The 22,562-nt window shown below is 43.6% G+C and overlaps 1 protein-coding gene across 3 annotated transcripts in view; it reads right to left on the minus strand.

Moving 5' to 3' along the window:
* The window catches only part of LOC139373667 (serine/threonine-protein phosphatase 6 regulatory ankyrin repeat subunit A-like), a 53,138-nt gene that overhangs the window by 28,195 nt on the left and 2,381 nt on the right, over positions 1-22,562 (minus strand). Inside the window, exons 1-2 of one of the 3 annotated variants that reach the window (XM_071114488.1) lie at positions 11,340-11,620; positions 2,751-2,834 (exon numbers count right to left, since the gene is read on the minus strand). In XM_071114488.1, coding sequence (XP_070970589.1) covers positions 2,751-2,834; positions 11,340-11,531 — 276 coding nt within the window. In that variant the 5' untranslated portion in view covers positions 11,532-11,620. Of the gene's footprint in view, positions 1-2,750; positions 2,835-11,339; positions 11,623-22,562 lie in introns of those variants that run through there. The other 2 variants (XM_071114490.1, XM_071114489.1) reach the window with 2 other exon arrangements.

Raw genomic sequence — 22,562 nt, forward strand, 5'->3', positions numbered from 1 at the left:
TCATTTTAGAAGGGAGGTACAGTATGTAAAACATATCATTTCAAACTAGCTTCAATGTTCATAATAAACTTGAACACACACACACAGCTTCTCACTATGCTGCCAGTAGACAAGAGGGAGCACAACTATGTCCCACACAACAGCGCAGCCAGCCAAGTGTGACGGGTAAGCTTCCTGAATCACAACCAAGTGGATGTCTTGACTTCCCCGCTCTCCCTGTTCCCCGCTCTCCCTGTTCCCCGCTCTCCTCATTTTCAGGAGTCTGGTAGACACTGCAGGGTAGCTGGGAGGGGGTCAACTACTACTGTACTTGGCAGGGATCTCACTAGAAGCCAGACTAATGACAGCATCACTCCTCCACTCCTCTTACCCAAAATCTTTGGGCTGCTTTCCCAGACACAGATTAAGCCTAGTCCTGGACAAAAACATCTAGCTCAATGGAGTCTCCATTGACATTTCTTTATTATCCAGGACAAGGTTTAATTGGTAAAATGGGAAACCGCCCAACGATGTCACAATCAACTGTTTAAGAGAGCATCTTCATTTTCACCTGCAATTAACTCAGAAAGGAAAGGTTAACAAGTGTGTTAGATTGTTGTGGTCTCTCGAGCTGTGGCCAATCATTGGTCAGTGTGTGTAGTTTTGGCCAGTCTTCTGTCAGCCTACCAGGGAGCAAGGTAATAAAGGCAGGATGACAGGATGATGGAGGGATTTCTCTCCTCCCTCTGCTCTCCCTGGGGGGTGGCCTATCGACCAGTGGTCCTGTGTGTGTGTGTGTGTGTGTGTGTGACCGATGTGTGACTACAAGAGTACCTCTGTCGCTCTCCCTCTTCATTTCTGTAATGAGGATGTTTTACCGTCTGTCTGACCATACAAAGCAGGTCCTCTCTGTAGAACTAACTAACCACGCTAGTCAATCTGGATGGATGGAACAATCAATTCCAGCTCTCTCTCCCTCCCTTCCATGCCCTCCCCCTCTTCCTCGTTCTCTACATCTCTATCCCTTGCCCATTCCTCTCTCTAACCCCTCCAGTCTAACTCCCTCCCTCCCTCTCTCTTTCTCTGCTTCCCTCCATCTCTTGTTCTCTCCATGCAGCAGAGGGCAATCAGGGGAGTAACGTAGGTCGTAAACAAAGTCACATGACGGAGAGGGAGGCCTGTAATAGGTCAGACTGAAAACTGCTGACTCAAACAGACCAAAATGTCTCTGATGACCCCAGCAATATAGAGACGGGGGGGAGTAGATAAAGAGGGGGTGGGGAGAGAGAGAAAAGACGTCAGGGAGAGAGGGAGAGAATGTGGGCGGGGGTGAGAGGGAGGGATGACGGGGGAGTGAGAGGGAAAGAGAGAGGGCTGAACAGAGAGGGAGTTGAAAAGAAGGAACTAACCTACCCTTACCTGATTGATTGGCTGAAAGACTATGGCCTCTCAACATTAATTTAGTAAGAGACCGAGAGTACAGACACATTGGCTATTCTTCAATTTTCTAAAAAGTCTGTCCTCTCTTCCTGTCCTTCAATGCACTGATCTGAAAGAACTGACCAGGAAAGCCAGCCTAATGATGAGAACTGACCAGGAAAGCCAGCCTAATGATGAGAACTGACCAGGAAAGCCAGCCTAATGATGAGAACTGACCAGGAAAGCCAGCCTAATGATGAGAACTGACCAGGAAAGCCAGCCTAATGATGTGAACTGACCAGGAAAGCCAGCCTAATGATGAGAACTGACCAGGAAAGCCAGCCTAATGATGAGAACTGACCAGGAAAGCCAGCCTAATGATGAGAACTGACCAGGAAAGCCAGCCTAATGATGAGAACTGACCAGGAAAGCCAGCCTAATGATGAGAACTGACCAGGAAAGCCAGCCTAATGATGAGAACTGACCAGGAAAGCCAGCCTAATGATGAGAACTGACCAGGAAAGCCAGCCTAATGATGAGAACTGACCAGGAAAGCCAGCCTAATGATGAGAACTGACCAGGAAAGCCAGCCTAATGATGAGAACTGACCAGGAAAGCCAGCCTAATGATGAGAACTGACCAGGAAAGCCAGCCTAATGATGAGAACTGACCAGGAAAGCCAGCCTAATGATGAGAACTGACCAGGAAAGCCAGCCTAATGATGTGAACTGACCAGGAAAGCCAGCCTAATGATGAGAACTGACCAGGAAAGCCAGCCTAATGATGAGAACTGACCAGGAAAGCCAGCCTAATGATGAGAACTGACCAGGAAAGCCAGCCTAATGATGAGAACTGACCAGGAAAGCCAGCCTAATGATGAGAACTGACCAGGAAAGCCAGCCTAATGATGTGAACTGACCAGGAAAGCCAGCCTAATGATGAGAACTGACCAGGAAAGCCAGCCTAATGATGTGAACTGACCAGGAAAGCCAGCCTAATGATGTGAACTGACCAGGAAAGCCAGCCTAATGATGAGAACTGACCAGGAAAGCCAGCCTAATGATGAGAACTGACCAGGAAAGCCAGCCTAATGATGAGAACTGACCAGGAAAGCCAGCCTAATGATGAGAACTGACCAGGAAAGCCAGCCTAATGATGAGAACTGACCAGGAAAGCCAGCCTAATGATGAGCGTCCACCTGTCAAGTCTTTGACAATCATTGCAAATGAAGTGTGAAGAGGAGATGAGGAGAGGATAGGAGATGAGGAGAGGATGGATTTGCAAGCAATTTAGAGCAAGAGATGCTTATGGACTGACTGACTCCTGTCTGTGTGTGTGTACAGTAATGTTACCTGTACGTTTACATCCTCCTTCTTGAATATGAGGGAGCGGACTTCATTAGGGTCCACACTGAAGATGGCTTTCAGCAGAGAGGGCTGTATGGGAGGACACAGAGAGAACTATCAGTCACTGTGTATGTGTGTGTGTGTGTGTGTGTGTGTGTGTGTGTGTGTGTGTGTGTGTGTGTGTGTGTGTGTGTGTGTGTGTGTGTGTGTGTGTGTAAAATAAATATATATTTTGGATTATTTAGTATTATAGCTACTATTATTATTGTTGTCGCTGTTGTTTTCATAATATTTAGGTGCATCTCTTCACCTTGGCAACATTGACTATCATTCATGCCAATGAAAGCAGATTGAATTTGAGTGAGTGAGAGAGAGAGAGACAACAAGAGCAAACAATGGAAAGAATAGATAGTGAGAAAACTGGAGAGAGAGATGGAAAGGTGCTAGATAATTTTCCTCTGAATGACTTGGCTAGATGACTAACAAGACAGAACCTGTTAACATCCTGCTTGCTAACGTTACTACAGTTTGGTTACATGCTGACAATTACGACAGGGCTTTTTCATCTAAAGGGAACCATGAGCACCAACATCTGAAGGTCATAGGAGCAAAAAGCTAAGAGTCTATATTTGAGATATTAAGGCATTAAAACATTTTCAACCATTTCCCACAGCTATAAGCGTAGGCTTTGATCTCTGGTCAAACAGTGGTTTTTGACATCTACCAGAATACGTTCTAAAAAAAAACTTTTTTTTAAGATCTGGCAACGAATATCAACAATTATATTTACGCTAAACAAAAATATAAACGCAACATGTAAAGTGTTGGTCCCATTTTTTATGAGCCGAAATAAAAGATCCCAGAAATGTTCCACACAAAAAGCTTTTTTCTCTTAAATTTGTTTACATACATGTTAGTGAGCATTTCTCCTTTTCCAAGATAATCCATCAAGACACTGATTAAACAGCATGATCATTACACCTTGTGCGGGGGACAATAAAAGGCCACACTAAAATATGTTTGGTCACACAACAAAATGCCACAGAGCGTGCAATTGGCATGCTGACTGCAGGAATGTTCACCAGAGCTGTTGCCAGAGAATTTAATGTAAATTTCTCTACCATAAGCCGCTTCTGTCGTTTTAGAGAATTTGGCAGTACGTCCAACCGGCCTCACAAACGCAGACCAGGTGTATAGCATCATGTGGGCGAGCAGTTTGTCCAACCAGCCTCACAAACGCAGACCACGTGTATGGCATCATGTGGGCGAGCAGTTCGCTGATGTCAACTTTGTGAACAGAGTGCACAAACACAAGTGCATTTGATCTTTGGCAATTTGAATGCACAGAGATACTGTGACGAGATCCATTATCGTGCCATTCAGCTGCTGAAATCACCTGTTTTAGCATGATAAAGCACAGCTACATGTTGCAAGGATCTGTACACAATTCCTGGATGCTGAAAATGTCAAGGTTTTTCCATGGCCTGCATTCTCACCCATTGAGCATTTTTGGGATGCTCTAGACTGACGTGAACGACAGCGTGTTCCAATTCCCGCCAATATCCAGCAACTTCACACAACAAATGAAGAGGAGTGGGACAACATTCCACAGGCCACAATCAACAGCCTGATCAACTCAATGTGAAGGAGATATCGCGCTGCATGAGGCAAATGCTGGTCACATTAAGGCATCAGTGACCAACCGATGCATATATGTATTCCCAGTCATATAAATCCATAGGGCCTAATGAATTTCAATTGACTGATTTCCTGATATGAAGTGTAACTCAGTCAAATCTTTGAAATTGTTGCATGTTGCATTTATATTGTTGTTCAGTATAGTTTGGGAGAAATGATTCTCCTTCTGTTTAAGAAACATTGCCTTGCACCTTTCTGTTACCAGTAACCCACATACAGCACATGGCCAAAAGCATGTGGACACGCATTCAAATTAGTGGATTCGGCTATTCCAGCCATACCTGTTGCTGACAGGGTATAAAATTGAGACCACCGCCATGCAATCTCCATAGACAAACATTGGCAGTAGAATGGCCCATAATGAAGAGCTCTGTGATTTTCAACGTGGCACCGTTGTCACCTTTCCAACAAGTCAGTTCATCAAATTTCTGCCCTGCTAGAGCTGTCCCGGTGGTCAACTGTAAGTGTTGTTATTGTGGAAACGTCTAGGAGCAACAACGGCTCAGCCGCGAAGTTGTAGGCAACACAAGCTCACAGAACGGGACCACCGAGTGCTAATGCGCGTAAAAATTGTTTGCAACACTCACTACCAAGTTCCAAACTGCCTCTGGAAGCAACGTCAGCACAATAACTGTTTGTTGGGAGCTTCATGAAATGGGTTTCCATGGCTGAGCAGCCTCACACAAGCCTGAGATCAACATGTACAATGCCGAGCATCGGATAGAGTGGTGTAAAGATCACCGCCATTGGACTCTGGAGCAGTGGAAATGTGATGAATCACGCTTCACCATCTGGCAGTCAGGCGGACTAATCTGGGTTTGGTGAATGCTACCTGCCTGACTGCATAGTGCCAACTGTAAAGTTTGATGGAGGAGGAATAATGGTCTGGGGCTGTTTTTCCATGGTTTGGGCTAGGCCCCTTAGTTCCAGTGAAGGGAAATCTTAACGCTACAGCATACAATGACATTCCAGACAATTCTTTGTGGCAACAGTTTTGGGAAAGCCCTTTCCTGTTTCAGCATGACAATGCCCCTGTGCACAAAGCGAGGTCCACACAGAAACTGTTTGTCGAGATCTGTGTAGAGGAACTTGGGTGGCATGCACACAGCCCTGACTTCAACCCCATTGAACACCTTTGGGATTAATTGGAACGCAAGATCAGTGCTCAAACTCACTAATGCTTGTGGCTGAATGGAAGCAAGTCCCTGCAGCAATGTCAGAAAAGTGGAGGCTGTTACAGCATCAAAAGGGGGACCAACTCCATATTAATGCCCATGATTTTGGAATGAGATGTTCGACGAGCAGGTGTCCATATACTTTGTTATTGTACAGTGCATTCTGAAAGTATTCAGACCCCTTTACTTTTTCCAAATTGTTACGTTACAGCCTTATTCTAATATGGATTAAATCGTTTTCCCCCCTCAACAAACCTGATAAAACAAAAACAGGTTTTTTAAAAAAATGAAATATATTTACCTAAGTATTCAGACCATTTACTCAGTGCTTTGTTGAAGCACCGTTGGCAGCGAATACAGCCTTGAGTTCTATGGGTATGACGCTACAAGCTTGGCACACCAGTACTTGGGGAGTTTATCCAATTCTTCTCTGCAGAGCCTCACAAACTCTGTCAGGTTGGATGGAGAGCATCTCTGCACAGCCATTTTCAGGTCTCTCCAGAGATGTTCGATCGAGTTCAAGTCAGGGCACTGGCTGGGCCACTCACGGACATTCAGAGACTTGTCCCGAAGCCCCTCATGAGTTGTCTTGGTTGGATGCTTAGGGTCGTTGTCCTGTTGGAAGGTGAACCCTCGCCCCAGTCTGAGGTACTGAGGGCTCTGGAGCAGGTTTTCGTCAAGGATCTCTCTGTACTTTGCTCCGTTCATCTTTCACTCGATCCTGACTAGTCTCCCAGTCCCTTCCACTGAAAAACATACCCACAGCATGTTGCTGCCACCACCATGCTTCACCGTAGGGATGGTGCCAGGTTTCCAGCAGATGTGACTCTTGGTATTTTGGTGCCCTTCCCCAGATCTGTGCTTCGACACAATCCTGTTTCAGACCTCTACGGACAGTTCCTTCCACCTCATGGCTTGGTTTTGGCTCTGAAATGCAGTCAACAGTGGGACCTTGTATAGAAAGGTGCGTTCCTTTCCAAATCATGTCCAATCAATTGAATATACCACAGGTGGACTCCAATCAAGTTGTAGAAACATCGCAAGGATGATCCATAGAAACAGGATGCACCTGGGCTCAATTTCGAGTCTCATAGCAAAGGTTCTGAATACTTACAGTTTAAGTCGGAAGTTTACATACACCTTAGCCAAATACATTTAAACTCTGTTTTTCACAATTCCTGACATTTAATCCTAGTAAAAATTCCCTGCCTTAGGTCAGTTAGGATCGCCACTTTATTTTAAAAATGGGAAAAGTCAGAATAATAGCAGAGAGAATGATTTTTATCAGCTTTTATTTCTTTCATCCCATTCCCAGTGGGTCAGAAGTTTACATATACTCAATTAGTATTTGGTAGCATTGCCTTTAAATGGTTCAACTTGGTGCAAACGTTTCAGCTAGCCTTCCACAAGCTTGGGTGAATTTTGGCCCATTCCTCCTGACAGAGCTGGTGTAACTGAGTCAGGTTTGTAGGCCTCCTTGCTCGTACACACCTTTTCAGTTCTGCCCACACATTTTCTATGGGATTGAGGTCAGGGCTTTGTGATGCCCACTCCAATACTTTGACTTTGTTGTCCTTAAGCCATTTTGCCACTACTTCAGAAGTATGCTTGTGGTCATTGTCCATTTGGAAGACCCATTTGCGACCAAGCTTTAACTTCCTGACCGATGTCTTGATAATTATTTGGATATATTGAAGTAACATCTCATCCATAATGCCATCCATTTTGTGAAGTGCACCAGTCGCTCCAGCAGCATGATGCTGCCACCCCCGTGTTTCACGGTTGGAATGGTGTTCTTCGGCTTGCAAGGCTCCCCCTTTTCCTCCAAACATAACAATGGTCATTCTAGCCAAACAGTTCTATTTTTGTTTCATCAAACCAGAGGACCTTTCTCCAAAAAGTAAAATTTTTGTCCCCATGTGCAGTTGCAAACCGTAGTCCGTTTTTTTTACTGGCAGTTTTGGAGCAGGGGCTTCTTCCTTGGTGAGCTGCATTTCAGGTTATGTCGATATAGGACTCGTTTTACTGTGGATATAGATACCTTTGTACCTGTTTCCTCCAGCAGCTTCGCATGTCCTCCACAAGACATGTGTGGAGTGGTTGGAAAACGAGTTTTAATGACTCCAACCTAAGTGTATGTAAACTTACAACTTCAACTGTATGTCAATAAGGTATTATTTATTTTAAATTTGCACACTATTGTGTGAAGATCGAAGAGGATTTTTTTTATTTTAAGTCTTATTCTAAAATGTATTAAATTAACAAAATGTGGAAAAAGTTGAGGGATCTGAATACTTCCAAATGCACTGCATCTTTAAGATATTTTCTAATTTCTCTCCCTCATGAGGTAGAATTAAAAAAAGTTCACAGAAGTAACAAGGTAGACCTACTAATTTGTTATAGTTTTGACTGATCTCAAGTTTGTTTATGAATTATTAAGTGGATAAAACTCGATATTTTGTAACAAATCACTAACGGAATTACTGCAATTGAATTGGCTACAATGGGAAAACATAGTAGTTACCAGTACAGTCCACTGGAATACTGTTATGTTCAGCTCACAACTGCCCCCCCCCCCCCCTCCTAACTGACACAACATCAACTTTTCAGAGGAGACTGCGTGAATTAGGCCTTCATGGTTGAATTGATGCAAAGAAACCACAACTAAAAGGACACCAATAAGAAGAAGAGACTTGCTTGGGCCAAGAGACACAAGCAATGGACATTAGACCGGTGGAAATCTGTCATCTGGTCTGATGAGTCCAAATTTGAGGAGATTTTTGGTTCCAACTGCAGTGGCTTTGTGAGATGCAGAGTAGGTGAACGGATAATCTCCGCATGTGTGGATCCCACCGTGAAGCACGGAGGTGGTGGTGTGATGGTGCTTTGCTGGTGACACTATCAGTGATTTATTTAGAATTCAAGGCAAAAACCACAGCATTCTGCAGCGACACGCCATTCAATCTGATTTGGGCTTAGTGGGACTAACATTTGTTTTTCAACAGGACAATGACCCCAAAAACACACCTCCAGGCTGTGTAAGGACTATTTGACCAAGAAGGAGTGGTGCATCAGATGACCTGACCTCCACTATCACCCGACCTCAACCCAATTGAGATGGTTTGGGATGAGTTGGACTGCAGAGTGAAGGAAAAGCAGCCAACAAGTGCTCAGCATGTGTGGGAACTCCTTCAAGACTGTTGGAAAAGTATTCCTCACGAAGCTGGTTGAGAGAATGCCAAGAGAATGCCAAGAGTGTGCAAAGCTGTCATCAAGGCAAAGGGTAGCTACTTTGAAGAATCTCAAATATATTTTGATTTATATGTGTTATTTCATGGTTTTGATGTCTTCACTATTATTCTACAATGTAGAAAATAGTAAAAATAAAGAAAAACCCTTAAATGAGTAGGTGTGTCTAATCTTTTGACTGGTATTCAAGCATGGCGGTGGCTTGCGGTGGCTTTCACTCATCATGCTATGGGTATGCTTCTCATAGGCAAGGACAGGGGAGTTTTTGGGATAAAAAGAAACAGAATAGAGCTAAATGCAGGCAAAATCCTAGAGAAAAACCTGGTTCAGCCTGCTTTCCAACAGACATGGAGACAAATTCACCTTTCAGCAGGACAATAAACTAAAACACAAAGCCAAATATACACTAGAGATGCTTACAAAGATGACATTTAACGTTCCTGAGTGGCCTAGTTACAGATGACTTAAAAATCGCCTTGAAAATCTATGGCAAGACTTGAAAATGGCTGTCTAGCGATGATCAACAACCAACTTGATAGCGGTTGAGCAATTTTTTTAAGAATAATGTACAAATATTGTACAATCCAGGTCTTCAAAGCTTTTAGAGACTTACAGCTGTAAATTGCTGCCAAATGTTATTCTAACATTTACTGACTCAGGGATGTGAATACTTATGTAAATTAGATATCTCTGTATTTCATTTTCAATACATTTGCAAAATGTTCTAAAAACATGTTTTCACCTTTTCATTATGAGGCATTGTGAGATTTTTTTTTATGTAATCCATTTTGAATTCAGCTTGTAACAAAAAAATATGGAATACGTCAAGTGGTATGAACACTTTCTGAAAGCACTGTATCTTTTCATTTCAATTCGGAGCAGAGTTTTTGGCAAACCTGGTCGCATAAACTGAGGGACATTACCCTAATTTTGTTACCAAATTTTGCATCTGCACAGTTCTTCCAGTAAATGTGTTTTTGTTAAATTTTCTGTGTAAATTGTTCAAAGTAGTCCTTGTTCATGGAGTTGTATGGTTTGTTAAACTTTGAAATCAATGTTTTTGGTTTGGAATACATTTTAAAGTGAACTTTTAGACAAAGCATCATTTCGGTACAGTGGAATTGCCCTACAGCAGCTTCATTCTGGGCTACAGTAGTGAGTTTGTGTGTATCAAACGGCATACTGGACCACAGTCCCCATGTTTTTCTATAAACCCCCTCAATCCATTCTGATCCTAAAACCAACTTTGCCAGTCAGCACCCCCCACTAAACCTCCCCTCTTCTCAGGTGTCTGGCATAGCAGGAGTACAGGCGGGGGGAGGGGTCAGTCAGTGTATACGGGAAGGGGGTCACTTTTATGACACTGGCAGCTGCAAAGCCCAAAAGAATTCACTCACAAACACACACGTGCCTGACACGCACTCTCTGAAAGGTCCCCCCTCCACACACACATTAGCCGTATCACTCTGTTTGCCACTTGTGTGTCTGCAACAGAAAGCCTGCCAGGCTGTGAGGGGTTAAAACACAACCTGGCCACCTGGTCTGTTAAACACCAGCTGGTCTGAGGAGAGAAGGAGTGTAAAAGAGGAACGAAGGCTTCTGTCTGAGGAGTCCTTATTGAGAGAGAGAAAGGGTGAATGAATCTCCTCCATCCATTCATCTCTCACTCCCTCCTTTTGCAGGTGTGGGAGAGCATGGTGATGCCTGATACTGACACACGGCAGGTATCACCAATGTTTAACATGGGTTTTTTTAATTCAAAGCATAGCTATCATTTTCTGGCTATAAATAACAATATAACAGTGAGACATGTTAGTATCTGTCTGTACAGGCCATTCTAATTATGACACTGACTGACTACAAGACAAGAACCAACAACACTCCTATTCTTCTCTCTTATAGGCAATTCTCCAACTTCCCATCTAAAGCTATATGGGCTAGTTAATGGAGTCCCCATTTAAATAGCTTTTTAGCCCAGGACTAGGCTTCATCTGTGTCCGAGAAATCGTTAGTGGCAGGTTCTAACCTCTTATCTAAAATTCCATACCGGATCTGCAGCCACATTGGTTGGGTCTCTTAACAAATGTAGTTCATTATGCAGAGGACTATGCAAAATGTTAAGCCTATATCAAAAAAACAAATGTAAATCTGCTACTGGCAGCCAGTATCTTCCTTATCACTACCAGTGAGGATGTTTGAAACATCATTACGCTAGCCATAACCAAACACTAGCTAAAGGCTTGGTGCATAGTTCACTATTAGCAACATGCAACCTTATATTGTGTGTGCTGTGCAGTATACACATCTGTATTGTTTTGCCGGTGCTATTTAAATTGTGCATGACAGATTCTCTCGAGGACAATAAATTATTCTATTCAAAACACTCACAAGCTAAGTGCATCTCTAACCCTGGCAAAAACGTTAGGCTAATCCACAGGCAACCAAAACAGCGGAGGTGGTCCCTCAGTCTCACCTTGTCTTCCTGAGATCTGCGACATACGGCATGATGGGACTTGCGGTCCGGAGAGGGTTTGGGGTGAAGGAGGGGAGAGGGGTGAGGAGGAGAGGGACGAGGAGGAGAGGAATGTTCATCCTCCTCCTCCTCCTCCAGCACCACGATACACACACGGCTCGCACGCTCCGACCGCATCGTTAACACACACATACAACGTACCCCCCTTATACAGACACACACATTGTACCGCTCACATACACACACGGCTCTGTAGTTCCAACTGCCCTCGTTCTCTTAATAACACACCGTACCCCCTCTCCACACACCAGCCCCCCCACTGTAACAGTGCAGCTCCTGGGGTATAATATAATCCAAGCTGAAAGCAGCTCTGTCCTCTCGATGTCCTCGACTGTTACCGAGCTACAGCAGTCTGGCAGCTCCCTCTCCCTCACGCACGCGCTCTCTCTCGCTCTCTCTCTCGACCCACAGTGGCTAGGGATTCCTCAGTATAATGGCAGCAGCGGCATGCGGCAGACTGATCTGACTGGCTAGCACACAGGAAGCTACATATACCACTGCCGCCTGTGCTGCTGTAGCCAAACACACACATACACACAGAGGCCCTATGATTAGTGAGGACAATGCTGTGAGCCGGAGCTGTGTGTATTTGTTGCTCTATTCAGAAAGCTGCTGAAACCAGCGCTTTCATCGAGAGAGAGAGAGAGAGAGAGATGAGAAAGAGAAGGGGGTGAGAGAGAGAGAAGGGGGAGGAGGCGAGAGATGGAGAGAAAAAGGGGATGGGGTGTGGTGAAAGGGGGAGGGGAGAGGGAGAGCGAGGGGACAGCTAGCAGTAGGTAGGTAGGTAGGTAGCTCAGCAGCCAGTCAGTTATCCTCCTGTTCTCAGTCCAGACAGACAAGCACTGACAAAAAGGTCACATCCTGGATCTGGTGCAGCAGTACTGGTCAACACTGTAGAAGTCTGTATTGTTCTATAGTGGTCTGCACTGGTCCTTAATGGTGTCTATGGTGGACACCTTGCTGGGGTCTATGTAACTGGTCTGTAATTATGTCCGCACTGGTCTGGTCCATAGTTTCTGTACTGCTGGTCTGTAGTGGTCTGTACTGGTTTGTACTGGTCTGTGTTTTTATTCGGGCACAAAGGCTCTGCTGTGTTCTCCATTAGGAGAAGAGAGGCTTTATCCCTCTCACAGAACTTAAAGAGAAGTGTATGCCAGTGTGTGTGTGTGTGTGTGTGTGTGTGTATGCCAGTAACCCCATTGGTGCATTGGTGGCTGAGCTTCCCCTATTCCCTCATTATAAAAACTGGAACAAACTGGCAAGACAACTAGAGCAGTGTGTGTGTCTATTGTAACTGTTTTCATATGGGAGGCAGAGCCTGAGAGCCTAGAGGAGCATTCTAGTCTAGCCACAAAACCCCATTAAATCAGTGTGTGTGCATGCATTCTCCCACTTTGCTTTGTGTGTGTGTGTGTGTTGGAAGACCTGCAATAGAGCAGATCTAAATCATATGACCAGTCTGTCTCTATGGTATAGACATCGGAGGGGCTACCAGCACCAGATTTGGGCTGTTTGCAGAAAAACAGCACCAGTTAGAAGAACCACAGAACATGTCTATTCTGGGAAACATTGTCCCATAAGGGTGTACTGACATATAGCAACATCTCACGGATGATCAAAAGAAATAGGATGCATCGGAGCCCAATTTGGATTGTCATAGCAAAGAGGTGTGAATGGGTAGGTAAAGAGATGTGTGTGAGAGAGAACAGGCATGCTTACCCTGATCTTTTCTCTAACCCTGCTCACAGGACTGTGTGTGTTTGTAATGTAATACTCATTCACACACGGATGCTCACACATACCCAAACACACCCAAGGTATTGGTATTCAGTAACATAGGAACAACCAGCTCCAGCCTCATGTGAACACATCCACACACAGTCCTGCATCAATCAATGCAATTTGGGTTTCCGCTTCTGAGGCTTGAAAACTGACAAACTTATGTTTTGGAATATGGATGGATGGGAAGTCAGAAAGGCCATGAGTTATTAGATATATTGTTCCTGCTCTGTGTTCGTAATAAAGGTCATCTGTCCACACACACACACACACACACACACACACAGGATGTTGAGCTACCAGACGCCATCTAGAGGATCTACAGTGCCTTCAAAAGTATTCATACCCCTCAACTTTTTGGGGGCCTTACAACTATTAGCCCATACAAATGCATTGAATAAAATATTCACTACATGGAACAGCAGATAGGACCCCCCCAAGGAAGTTTGTTCTGAAGTGTCTGTCCTATATCAGAGAGATACTGTATAAAAACGACCAGGAAATAAATATATACATTACCAGTCAAAAGTTGTTTCACCTACTCATTCCAGGGTTTATTCATGTTTTACTATGTTCTACACTGTAGAATAATAGTGAAGACATCAACACTATGAAATAACACATGGAATCATGTCGTAACGAAAAAGTGTTTAACAAATCTAAATATATTTTATATGTGAGATTCTTAAAAGTAGCCACCCTTTGCCTTGATGACAGCTTTGCACACTCCTGGCATTCTCTCAACCAGATTAATGAGGTAGTCACCTAGAATGCATTTCAATTTACAGGTGTGCCTTGTTAAAAGTTAATTTGTGGAATTTCTTTCCTTCTTAATGCATTTGAGCCAATCAGTTTTGTGACAAGGTAGGGTTGGTATACAGAAGACAACCCTCCTTGGTAAAAGACCAAGTCCATATTATGGCAAGAACAGCCCAAATAAGAAAAGAGAAACAACAGTCCATCATTACTTTAAGACATGAAGGTCAGTCAATTCAGAACATTTCAAGAACTTTGAAGGTTTCTTCAAGTGCAGTCGCAAAAACCATCAAGCCCTATGATGAAACTGGCTCTCATGAGGACCGCCTCAGGACATGGAAGACCCAGAGTTACCTCTGCTGCAGAAGATAAGTTTAATAGAGTTACCAGCCTCAGAAATTGCAGCCCAAATAAATGCTTCACAGAGTTCAATTAACAGACACCTCAAGATCAACTGTTCAGATGAGACCGCATGAATCAGGCCTTCAAGGTTGAATTGCTGTAAAGAAACCACAACTAAAGGACACCAATAAGAAGAGACTTGCTTGGGCAAAGAAACACAAGCAATGGACAATAACAAATTTAGGATTTTTGGTTCCAACTGCAGTGTCTTTGTAAGACGCAGAGGAGGTGAATGTACGATCTCCACATGTGTGGTTCCCATCGTGAAGCATGGAGGAGGAATTGTGATGGTGCTTTGCTGGTGACACTAGCAGTGATTTATTTAGAATTCAAGGCACACTTAACCAGTATGGCTACCACAGCATTCTGCAGCGACACGCCATCCAATCTGATATGTGCTTAGTGAGACTATCATTTGTTTTTCAACAGGACAATGACCCAACACACCTCCAGGCTGTGTAAGGGCTATTTGACAAAGAAGGAGAGTGATGGTGTGCTGCATCCTGGCCTCCACAATCACCTGACCTCAACCCAATTGAGTGGGTGTGGGACCTCAACCCAATTGAGTGGGTGTGGGACCTCAACCCAATTGAGTGGGTGTGGGATCTCAACCCAATTGAGTGGGTGTGGGATCTCAACCCAATTGAGTGGGTGTGGGATGAGTCCCAGTCTGAGGTCCTGAGGGCTCTGGAGCAGGTTCTCATCAATAATTACTCTGTGCTTTGCTCCGTTCATCTTTTCCTTGATCCTGACTAGTCTCTCAGTCCCTGCTGCTGAAAAACATCCCCAGCGCATGATGCTGTCACCACCACGCTTTACCGTAGGGATGGTGCCAGGTGTCCTCCAGAAGTGACACTTGGCATTCAGGCAGAAGAGTTCAATCTTGGTTTCATCAGACCAGAGAATCTTGTTTCTCATGGTCTGAGAGTCCTTTAGCAAACTCCAAGCGGGCTGTCACATGCCTTTTACTTAAGAGTGTCTTCTGTCTGGCTACTCTACCATAAAGGCCTTATTGGTGGAGTGCTGCAGAGATGATTGTCCTTCTGGAAGGTTCTCCCGTCTCCACAGAGGAACTCTGGAGCTCTGTCAGAGTGACCATTGGGTTCTTGGTCCACTCCCTGACCAAGGCCCTTCTCCACCGATTGCTCAATTTGGCCAGGCGGCCAGGTCTAGGAAGATTCTTGGTAGTTCCAAACTTCTTCCATTTAAGAATGATGGTGTTCTTGGGGACCTTCAATAATGGAGACATTTTTTGGTACCCTTCCCCAGATCTATGCCTCGACACAATCAGGTCTTGGAGCTCTACGTGTAATTCCTTCGACCTCATGGCTTGGTTTTTGCTGTGACATGCACTGTCAACTGTGGGATCTTATACATACTGACGTGTGTGCGCCTTTCCAAATCTTGTCCAATCAACTGAATTTACCACAGTTGGACTCCAATCAAGTTGTAGAAATATCTCAAGGACAATCAATGGAAACAGGATGCAAATGAGCACAATTTCGAGTCTCATAGCAAATGATCTAAATACTTATATATTATTTTTTTTAAATGTCAAGAAAAATGTATCCCAAAACCTGTTTTTTTTTTGTTGTCATTATGCAGTATTGTGCGTAGAGTGGTCCTCATCAATATACATTTAATCAATTTTAGAATAAGGCTGTAACGTAACCAAATGTGGAAAAAGGGAAAGGATGTGAATACTTTCCGAATGCACTAAGATCAGGATTTTTCACTTTTATTATCTTTTTGACAAGTATTTAACCCCTTGTTTTTGGCACTAAACAGTCTCAATAGATTCACTGTACTTCCATTCATTTTTTCAACTGGTACCTGGGGACCTTCAGATGAGTCTTGTGAGCATCATAGAGAAAAATATGTGAGTGATCGTGAGAGAGGGGTCATATTAGTGTGTACCCCAAACTGGTCGGACACTACAGACAAAAGTTGGCAGATCAGCTGTACCAAATTCAGACAAGTCCCAAGACGGTTGTGTGTGTGTGTGTGTGTGTGGGGGGGGGTGGGGTCTTGGAGCAAAACGGAGACGACCATTGTGTTCGTGAGAGTCTCATCTTTCAATAGAGGGGTCATAATATACTGAACAAAAATATAAACACAACATTAAACAATTTCAATGATTCATATAAGGAAATCAGTCAGTTTAAAATGCATTAGGCCCTAATCTATGGATTTCACAAGACTGGGAATACAGTAACGGATGTGAAATGGCTAGCTAGTTAGTGGTGGTGCGCGCTAAATAGCGTTTCAATCGGTGACGTCACTTGGTCCGAGACCTTGAAGTAGGGCCGCGGCTTTTGTGGAGCGATGGGTAACGGTGCTTCGTGGGTGACTGTTGTTAATGTGTGCAGAGGGTCCCTGGTTCGCGCCCGGGTATGGGCGAGGGGACGGTTTAAAGTTATACTGTTAAACATCCGTTGGTCACAGTTACCTTAAAAAAAATAAAAATAAAACCAGTTCCTGGTGTGACCTCCATTTACGTCATGCTGCGCGATACAACTGTTTATTGTGGCCTGTGGAATGTTGTCCCACTCCTCTTCAACAGCTGTGTGAAGTTGGCGGGAACTGGAACACGCAGTCGTACACGTCAATCCAAAGGATCCCAAACATGCTCAATGCGTGACATGTCAGGTGAGTATGCAGCCCATGGAATAATTGGGACATTTTCAGCTTCCATGAATTGTGTAGATATCCTTGAGACATGTTGCCGTGATGAGGATGAATGGCACGACAATAGCCCTCAGGATCTTGTCACGGTATCTGTGCATTCAAATTGCCATCGATAAAATGCAATTGTGTTCGTTTTCCATAGTTTATGCCTGCCCATACCATAACCCCACCGCCCCCGTCGGGCACTCTGTTCACAACGTTGACACAACGCCATACACGAGGCCGGTTGAACATACTGGCAACTTTATGTTGGAGGCGGCTTAAGTTCTCTGACAACAGCTCTGTTGGACATTGCTGTAGTCATCATGCTAATTGCACAATCGCTCAAAACTTGAGACATCTGTGGCATTGTGTTGTGTGACAAAACTGCACTTTTAGAGTGGCATTTTATTGTCCTCAGCACAATGTGCATCTGTGTAATGATCATGCTGTTCAATCAGCTTCTTCATATGCCATACCTGTCAGGTGGATGGATTATTTTGGCAAAGGAGAACTGCTCACTAACAGGGATGAAATACAAATTTGTGCATTTGAGAGAAATAAGCTTTTTGTGCATACGGAACATTTCTAGGATATTTTATTTCAGCTCATGAAACATGGGACCAACACTTTACATAGTGTTTGTATTTTTGTTCAGTATAGTTTGTAGGCCAAACCGTTCGGACGCTACAGACAGAAGACCGATTTTCGGGATGTCTCATGGTCTGACAAACACTGTTCTAGCTCTGACACCTTTCACCGTAGATGCCGAAGTGCGACATCTGCGGATTGAGACGCATCAGATCTCTAGCTTAAACTAATATATTTTTATGGGGATTTTCTGATTATGCTAACTCAATTTCCGCAGGGGCGCGGACATCAAATTCTAGGGGGGTTAGGTTAGATGGAGAACGGCGGTAAACAGCCATTTTCAAGTCTTTCCACAGATTTAAGTCTGGGCTTTAGCTGGGCCACTGAAGGACTTTCACATCCTTGTTCTGAAGACATTCACAGTATTGCTTTGGGTGTATGTTTCGGGGTCATTAACCTTTGGCAAAAATTTTACATTCCAGTCTCCCAGGTTGTTTGCACTCTGAAGCAGGTTCTAATCAAGGATTTGCCCCATTCATTGTTCCGTCTATCCTTACCAGTCTCCCAGTCCCTGTCGCTGAAAATAATCACAATAGCATGATGCTGCCACCACCATACTTCACGGTAGGGATGGTGTTAGACGGGTGATGAGCTGTGCCTGGTTCTCTCCAGACATTGTGTTTTTTATTCAGGCCAAAGCGTTACATTTTTATCTCATCTAACCATAGAATATTTTGCTTTATCACCAGTCTTTCACATGCCTTTCTTTGTTGCAAACTCCAGGCGTGATGTCATGTGCCTCTGTCTCAGCACTGGATTCCATCTGGCCACTCCCAGAAAGCCCAGATTGGTGAAGTGCTGTAGAGACTGTTGTTCTTCTGACAGGTTCTCCCATCTCCGCCAAGGATCTCTGTATTTCTGTCAGAGTGGTCATTGGGTTTTTGGTCATCAACTTGACTAAGGTCCTTCTTGCCCGGTTGCTCAGTTTGTTCGGACGGCAAGCTTTAGACAGAGTCTGGGTAGTTCCACTCTAGAAATAGTTTTATACCCTTCCCCAGATATATGCCTCATCACAATTGTATCTCAGAAATCTACAGACAGTTCCTTGGACTTCATGGTATAGATTCTGCTGACATGCACTGTCAACTGTGGGACCTAAATCATGTCCAAACAATTGAATTGGCCACAGGTGGACTCCAATGAAATTGTAGTGACAGCAAGGATGATAACAAAAATAATTGGATGCACCTGAGCTCAATTTGGAGTGAGGAGTGTCATAGCAAAGGGGTGTGAATACATTTCTAAAAACATGTTTTCACTTTGTCAATATGGTGTAGTGTGTGTATATGGGTGATAAAAATCTATTTCATCCAATTTGAAATCAGGCTATAACACAAAATGTGGAATAAGTCAAGGGGTATGAATACTTTCTGAAGGCACTAAGAATTCAACACAAACAGTAGAGAAATACAATATGAAAAAAATAAGGAAAAGCTTGTCAGAAATCGGCTCAATGTTATTGGAACACACTAAACAAACAAAATGGAGATGTATGGATAAATCACTTCTCAGATATTTTTGGCTCTATAACAAAGAACAAAAACATGATCATTTACAAAACTTAGAATTAGCTATTAAAGACTACCAGAACCCACTGGATTCTCCAACTACACTGAATGAACTACAGGACAAAATACAAACCCTCCAACCCAAAAAGGCCTGTGGTGTTGATGGTATCCTCAATGAAATGATCAAATATACAGACCACAAATTCCAATTTATTGGACATGATTTCCCTACGGTGAAGTATGGTGGTGGCAGCATCATGCTGTGGAGATGTTTTTCAGCGACAGGGACTGGGAGACTAGTCAGGATCGAAGGAGAGATCAACAGAGTAAAGTACAGAGAGATCCTTGATGAAAACCTGCTCCAGAGAGCTCAGGACCTCAGACTGGGGCGAAGGTTCACCTTCCAACAGGACAGCATAGCAGTGGCTTCGGGACAAGTCTCTGAATGTCCTTGAGTGGCCCAGCCAGAGCCTGAACTTAAACCCGATCGAACATCTCTGGAGAGATCTGAAAATAGCTGTGCAGCGATGCTCCCCATCCAACCTGACAGAACTTGAGAGGATCTGCAAAGAAGAATGAGAGAAAATCCCCAATTGCACGTGCCAAGCTTGTAGCGTCATACCCAAGAAGACTCGAAGCAGAGTATGATAGCTAAGGAGATGGAAAAATTCTGGCGTGTTATAAATCTTCAAACTAAGGGAAACCATGGCACCCGTGACAGAGGGAGAATCGTTCATTCATGGTTGTGAGTGTTCATGATGTCACTGCAACAACTGCCTTTAGTCTTGAAATATTTGGTTGTTTAGTACACTACTCACTCTGTTTAGCACAAGGCCTCACGTGAATCTTTAAAGAGATGGGTGGGGCTAAGGTTAAACAGGGTGTGAACAATGCTGAATAGATGTAGACAAAGAGCTCTCCAGTAGTTTTACCAAAACATTCCCAGGGCCATTTTCTCAAAAGTGGGTTTACAAGTCTATCAACTTTCAAAGCATAATTACTTTCCCATTGTTCCTCAACTGTAGTGTATGATATACCATTTTCTAGAGTCTCAACCTTTGTCCAATGTAAAAAAACACAATTTCAAATTTTGCTACATAAGACCGAATCGAGCCGATCGGTCACATTTGTAATGTTTATTTTCTTTTGAAACTTGTGAGTTTACTGTTAATTTATGATTGATACATTTACTGTACATTTGAGTCAGGGGATTGGTAATGTTCTCTAGTTGCGCCGTGATTGGCTCAGTGTTCTGTCAGTCATGGGGACATTACGTCACTGCAAAATGTACAGGTAGAGCTAGAAAATTGGAGCCCCTTGGGTGCTGCCATAGAGTTATATTAGAAGTGCCCATCCAAGAAGGCTCAAGGTCATTGGCCACAGATAAAATGACATGAAATCACGTTATATCTACCGTAGCTTTGATTGGACTGATCATGTCAACATCATACTTTCAAAATCTTAGCTACCAAGCTAGCAGTCATCATCATGAATCAAGTCGACAATCTAATGGCAAATAATTTTATGAAGATAAATTATACATAAAACTGGGAAATCTCAGACTTCAGTGAGTTCAAGACAATTGGGAGCTCTGGGGGGGAAAAAAATAACAGTCATCCAAATATGTATTCCAAGTTGGGAACTCAGGCCTCTTTCTAGAACTCCAACCTGAAGATCACTGACGTCATGATTGAACCTTGTTTATTTCCCAGAGTTCCCAGTTGTCTTGAAAGCACCATAAATCCAGAGAATGCCAAACTTTGATGACCAAATTTGCCCACGAAGGACCACCATGCCATCTTCCTGTTGAAGTGAATACAGTACATCAAGGTGAGTCAAAAATGTATTGTATGCTGCTGCAAAAATGTTTTGTGGTAAGCTGTTCATAGCCCATGTTCCTCACCCTAATAAATTGTTCCCTTTCCCCCTCACAATTTAGCCTACTGTTCTGACTTGTTGGTGCACATGTAGCCTATAGCTTGTTGTATGTAATCATTGAATATTGTAAGAGCTTTCATTGTCTGTTTATATGTCCCCTTTATTTATCCTATGGTTCTGACTTGATGTACTGGGAGAATACTGTAAGAACGGCCCATGTTCTGAATTCTGTCGCTGTACATTTCAAAAGTGCTGAACAAATAGTTATATTGACTACATTCGTCCTAGCTCATGTCTTAATTAAGCAATAAGGCCCGAGGGGGTGTGGGTATATGGGCAATATACCATGGCTAAGGGCTGTTCTTAAGCATGACGCAGCACAGAGTGCCTGGATATAGCCCTTAGCCATGGTATATTGGCAATATACCACAAACCCCCAAGGAGCCTTATTGCTATTATAAACTGGTTACCAACGCAATTACAGCATTATAAATAAATGTTTTGTCATATCAGTGGTATTCGGTCTGATATACCACAGCTTTCAGTCAATCAGCATTCAGGGCGTGAACCACCCAGTTTATAATCAAAATTACAGATTGCCTCTTATGCGCTCGTTGTCCACTTATGCCAGTCAGTAGAAACCACATTTGTTTAAGCAAGTCTATCCATAGACGGGACAGCAGTGGAGAAGCTGGAAAGTTCCTCGGGGGACATATCACCGACAAATTGAAATGGTCCATGCACACAGACAGTGTGGTGAAGAAGGCGCAACAGTGCCTCTTCAACCTCAGGAGGCTGAAAAAAATATGGCTTGTCACCAAAAACCCTCTAACTTTTACAGGTGCACAATAGAGAGCATCCTGTAGGGCTGTATCACCGCCTGGTACGGCAACTGCACTGCCCACAACCACAGGGCTCTCCAGAGGGTAGTGAGGTCTGCACAACACATAACTAGGAGCAAACTACCTGCCCGCCAGGACACCTACAACACCCAATGTCATGAGAAGGCAAAAAAGATCATCAAGGACAATATCCACTCAAACTACTGCCTGTTCACCCCGCTATCATCCAGAAGGCGAGGTCAGTACAGGTGCATCAAAGCTGGGACAGAGATTGAAAAACAGCTTCTATCTCAAGGCCATCAGATTGTTAAACAGCCATCACTAGCACAGATAGGCAGTTGCCCACCTAGACTTGATATCATTGGCCACTTTAATAAATGGAACACTAGGCACTTTAATAATACCACTTTAAGAATGTTTACATATGAGATATATACACTGCTCAAAATAATAAAGGAAACACTTAAACAACACAATGTAACTCCAAATCAATCACACTTCTGTGAAATCAAACTGTCCACTTAGGAAGCAACACTGATTGACAATACATTTCATATGCTGTTGTGCAAATGGAATAGACAACGTGGAAATGATAGGCAATTAGCAAGACACCCCCAATAAAGGAGTGGTTCTGCAGGTGGTGACCAGACCACTTCTCAGTTCCTATGCCTACTGGCTGA

The sequence above is a fragment of the Oncorhynchus clarkii genome, chromosome 18 (assembly GCF_045791955.1).
Source record: "Oncorhynchus clarkii lewisi isolate Uvic-CL-2024 chromosome 18, UVic_Ocla_1.0, whole genome shotgun sequence".
Classification (NCBI taxonomy): Eukaryota; Metazoa; Chordata; class Actinopteri; order Salmoniformes; family Salmonidae; genus Oncorhynchus; species Oncorhynchus clarkii.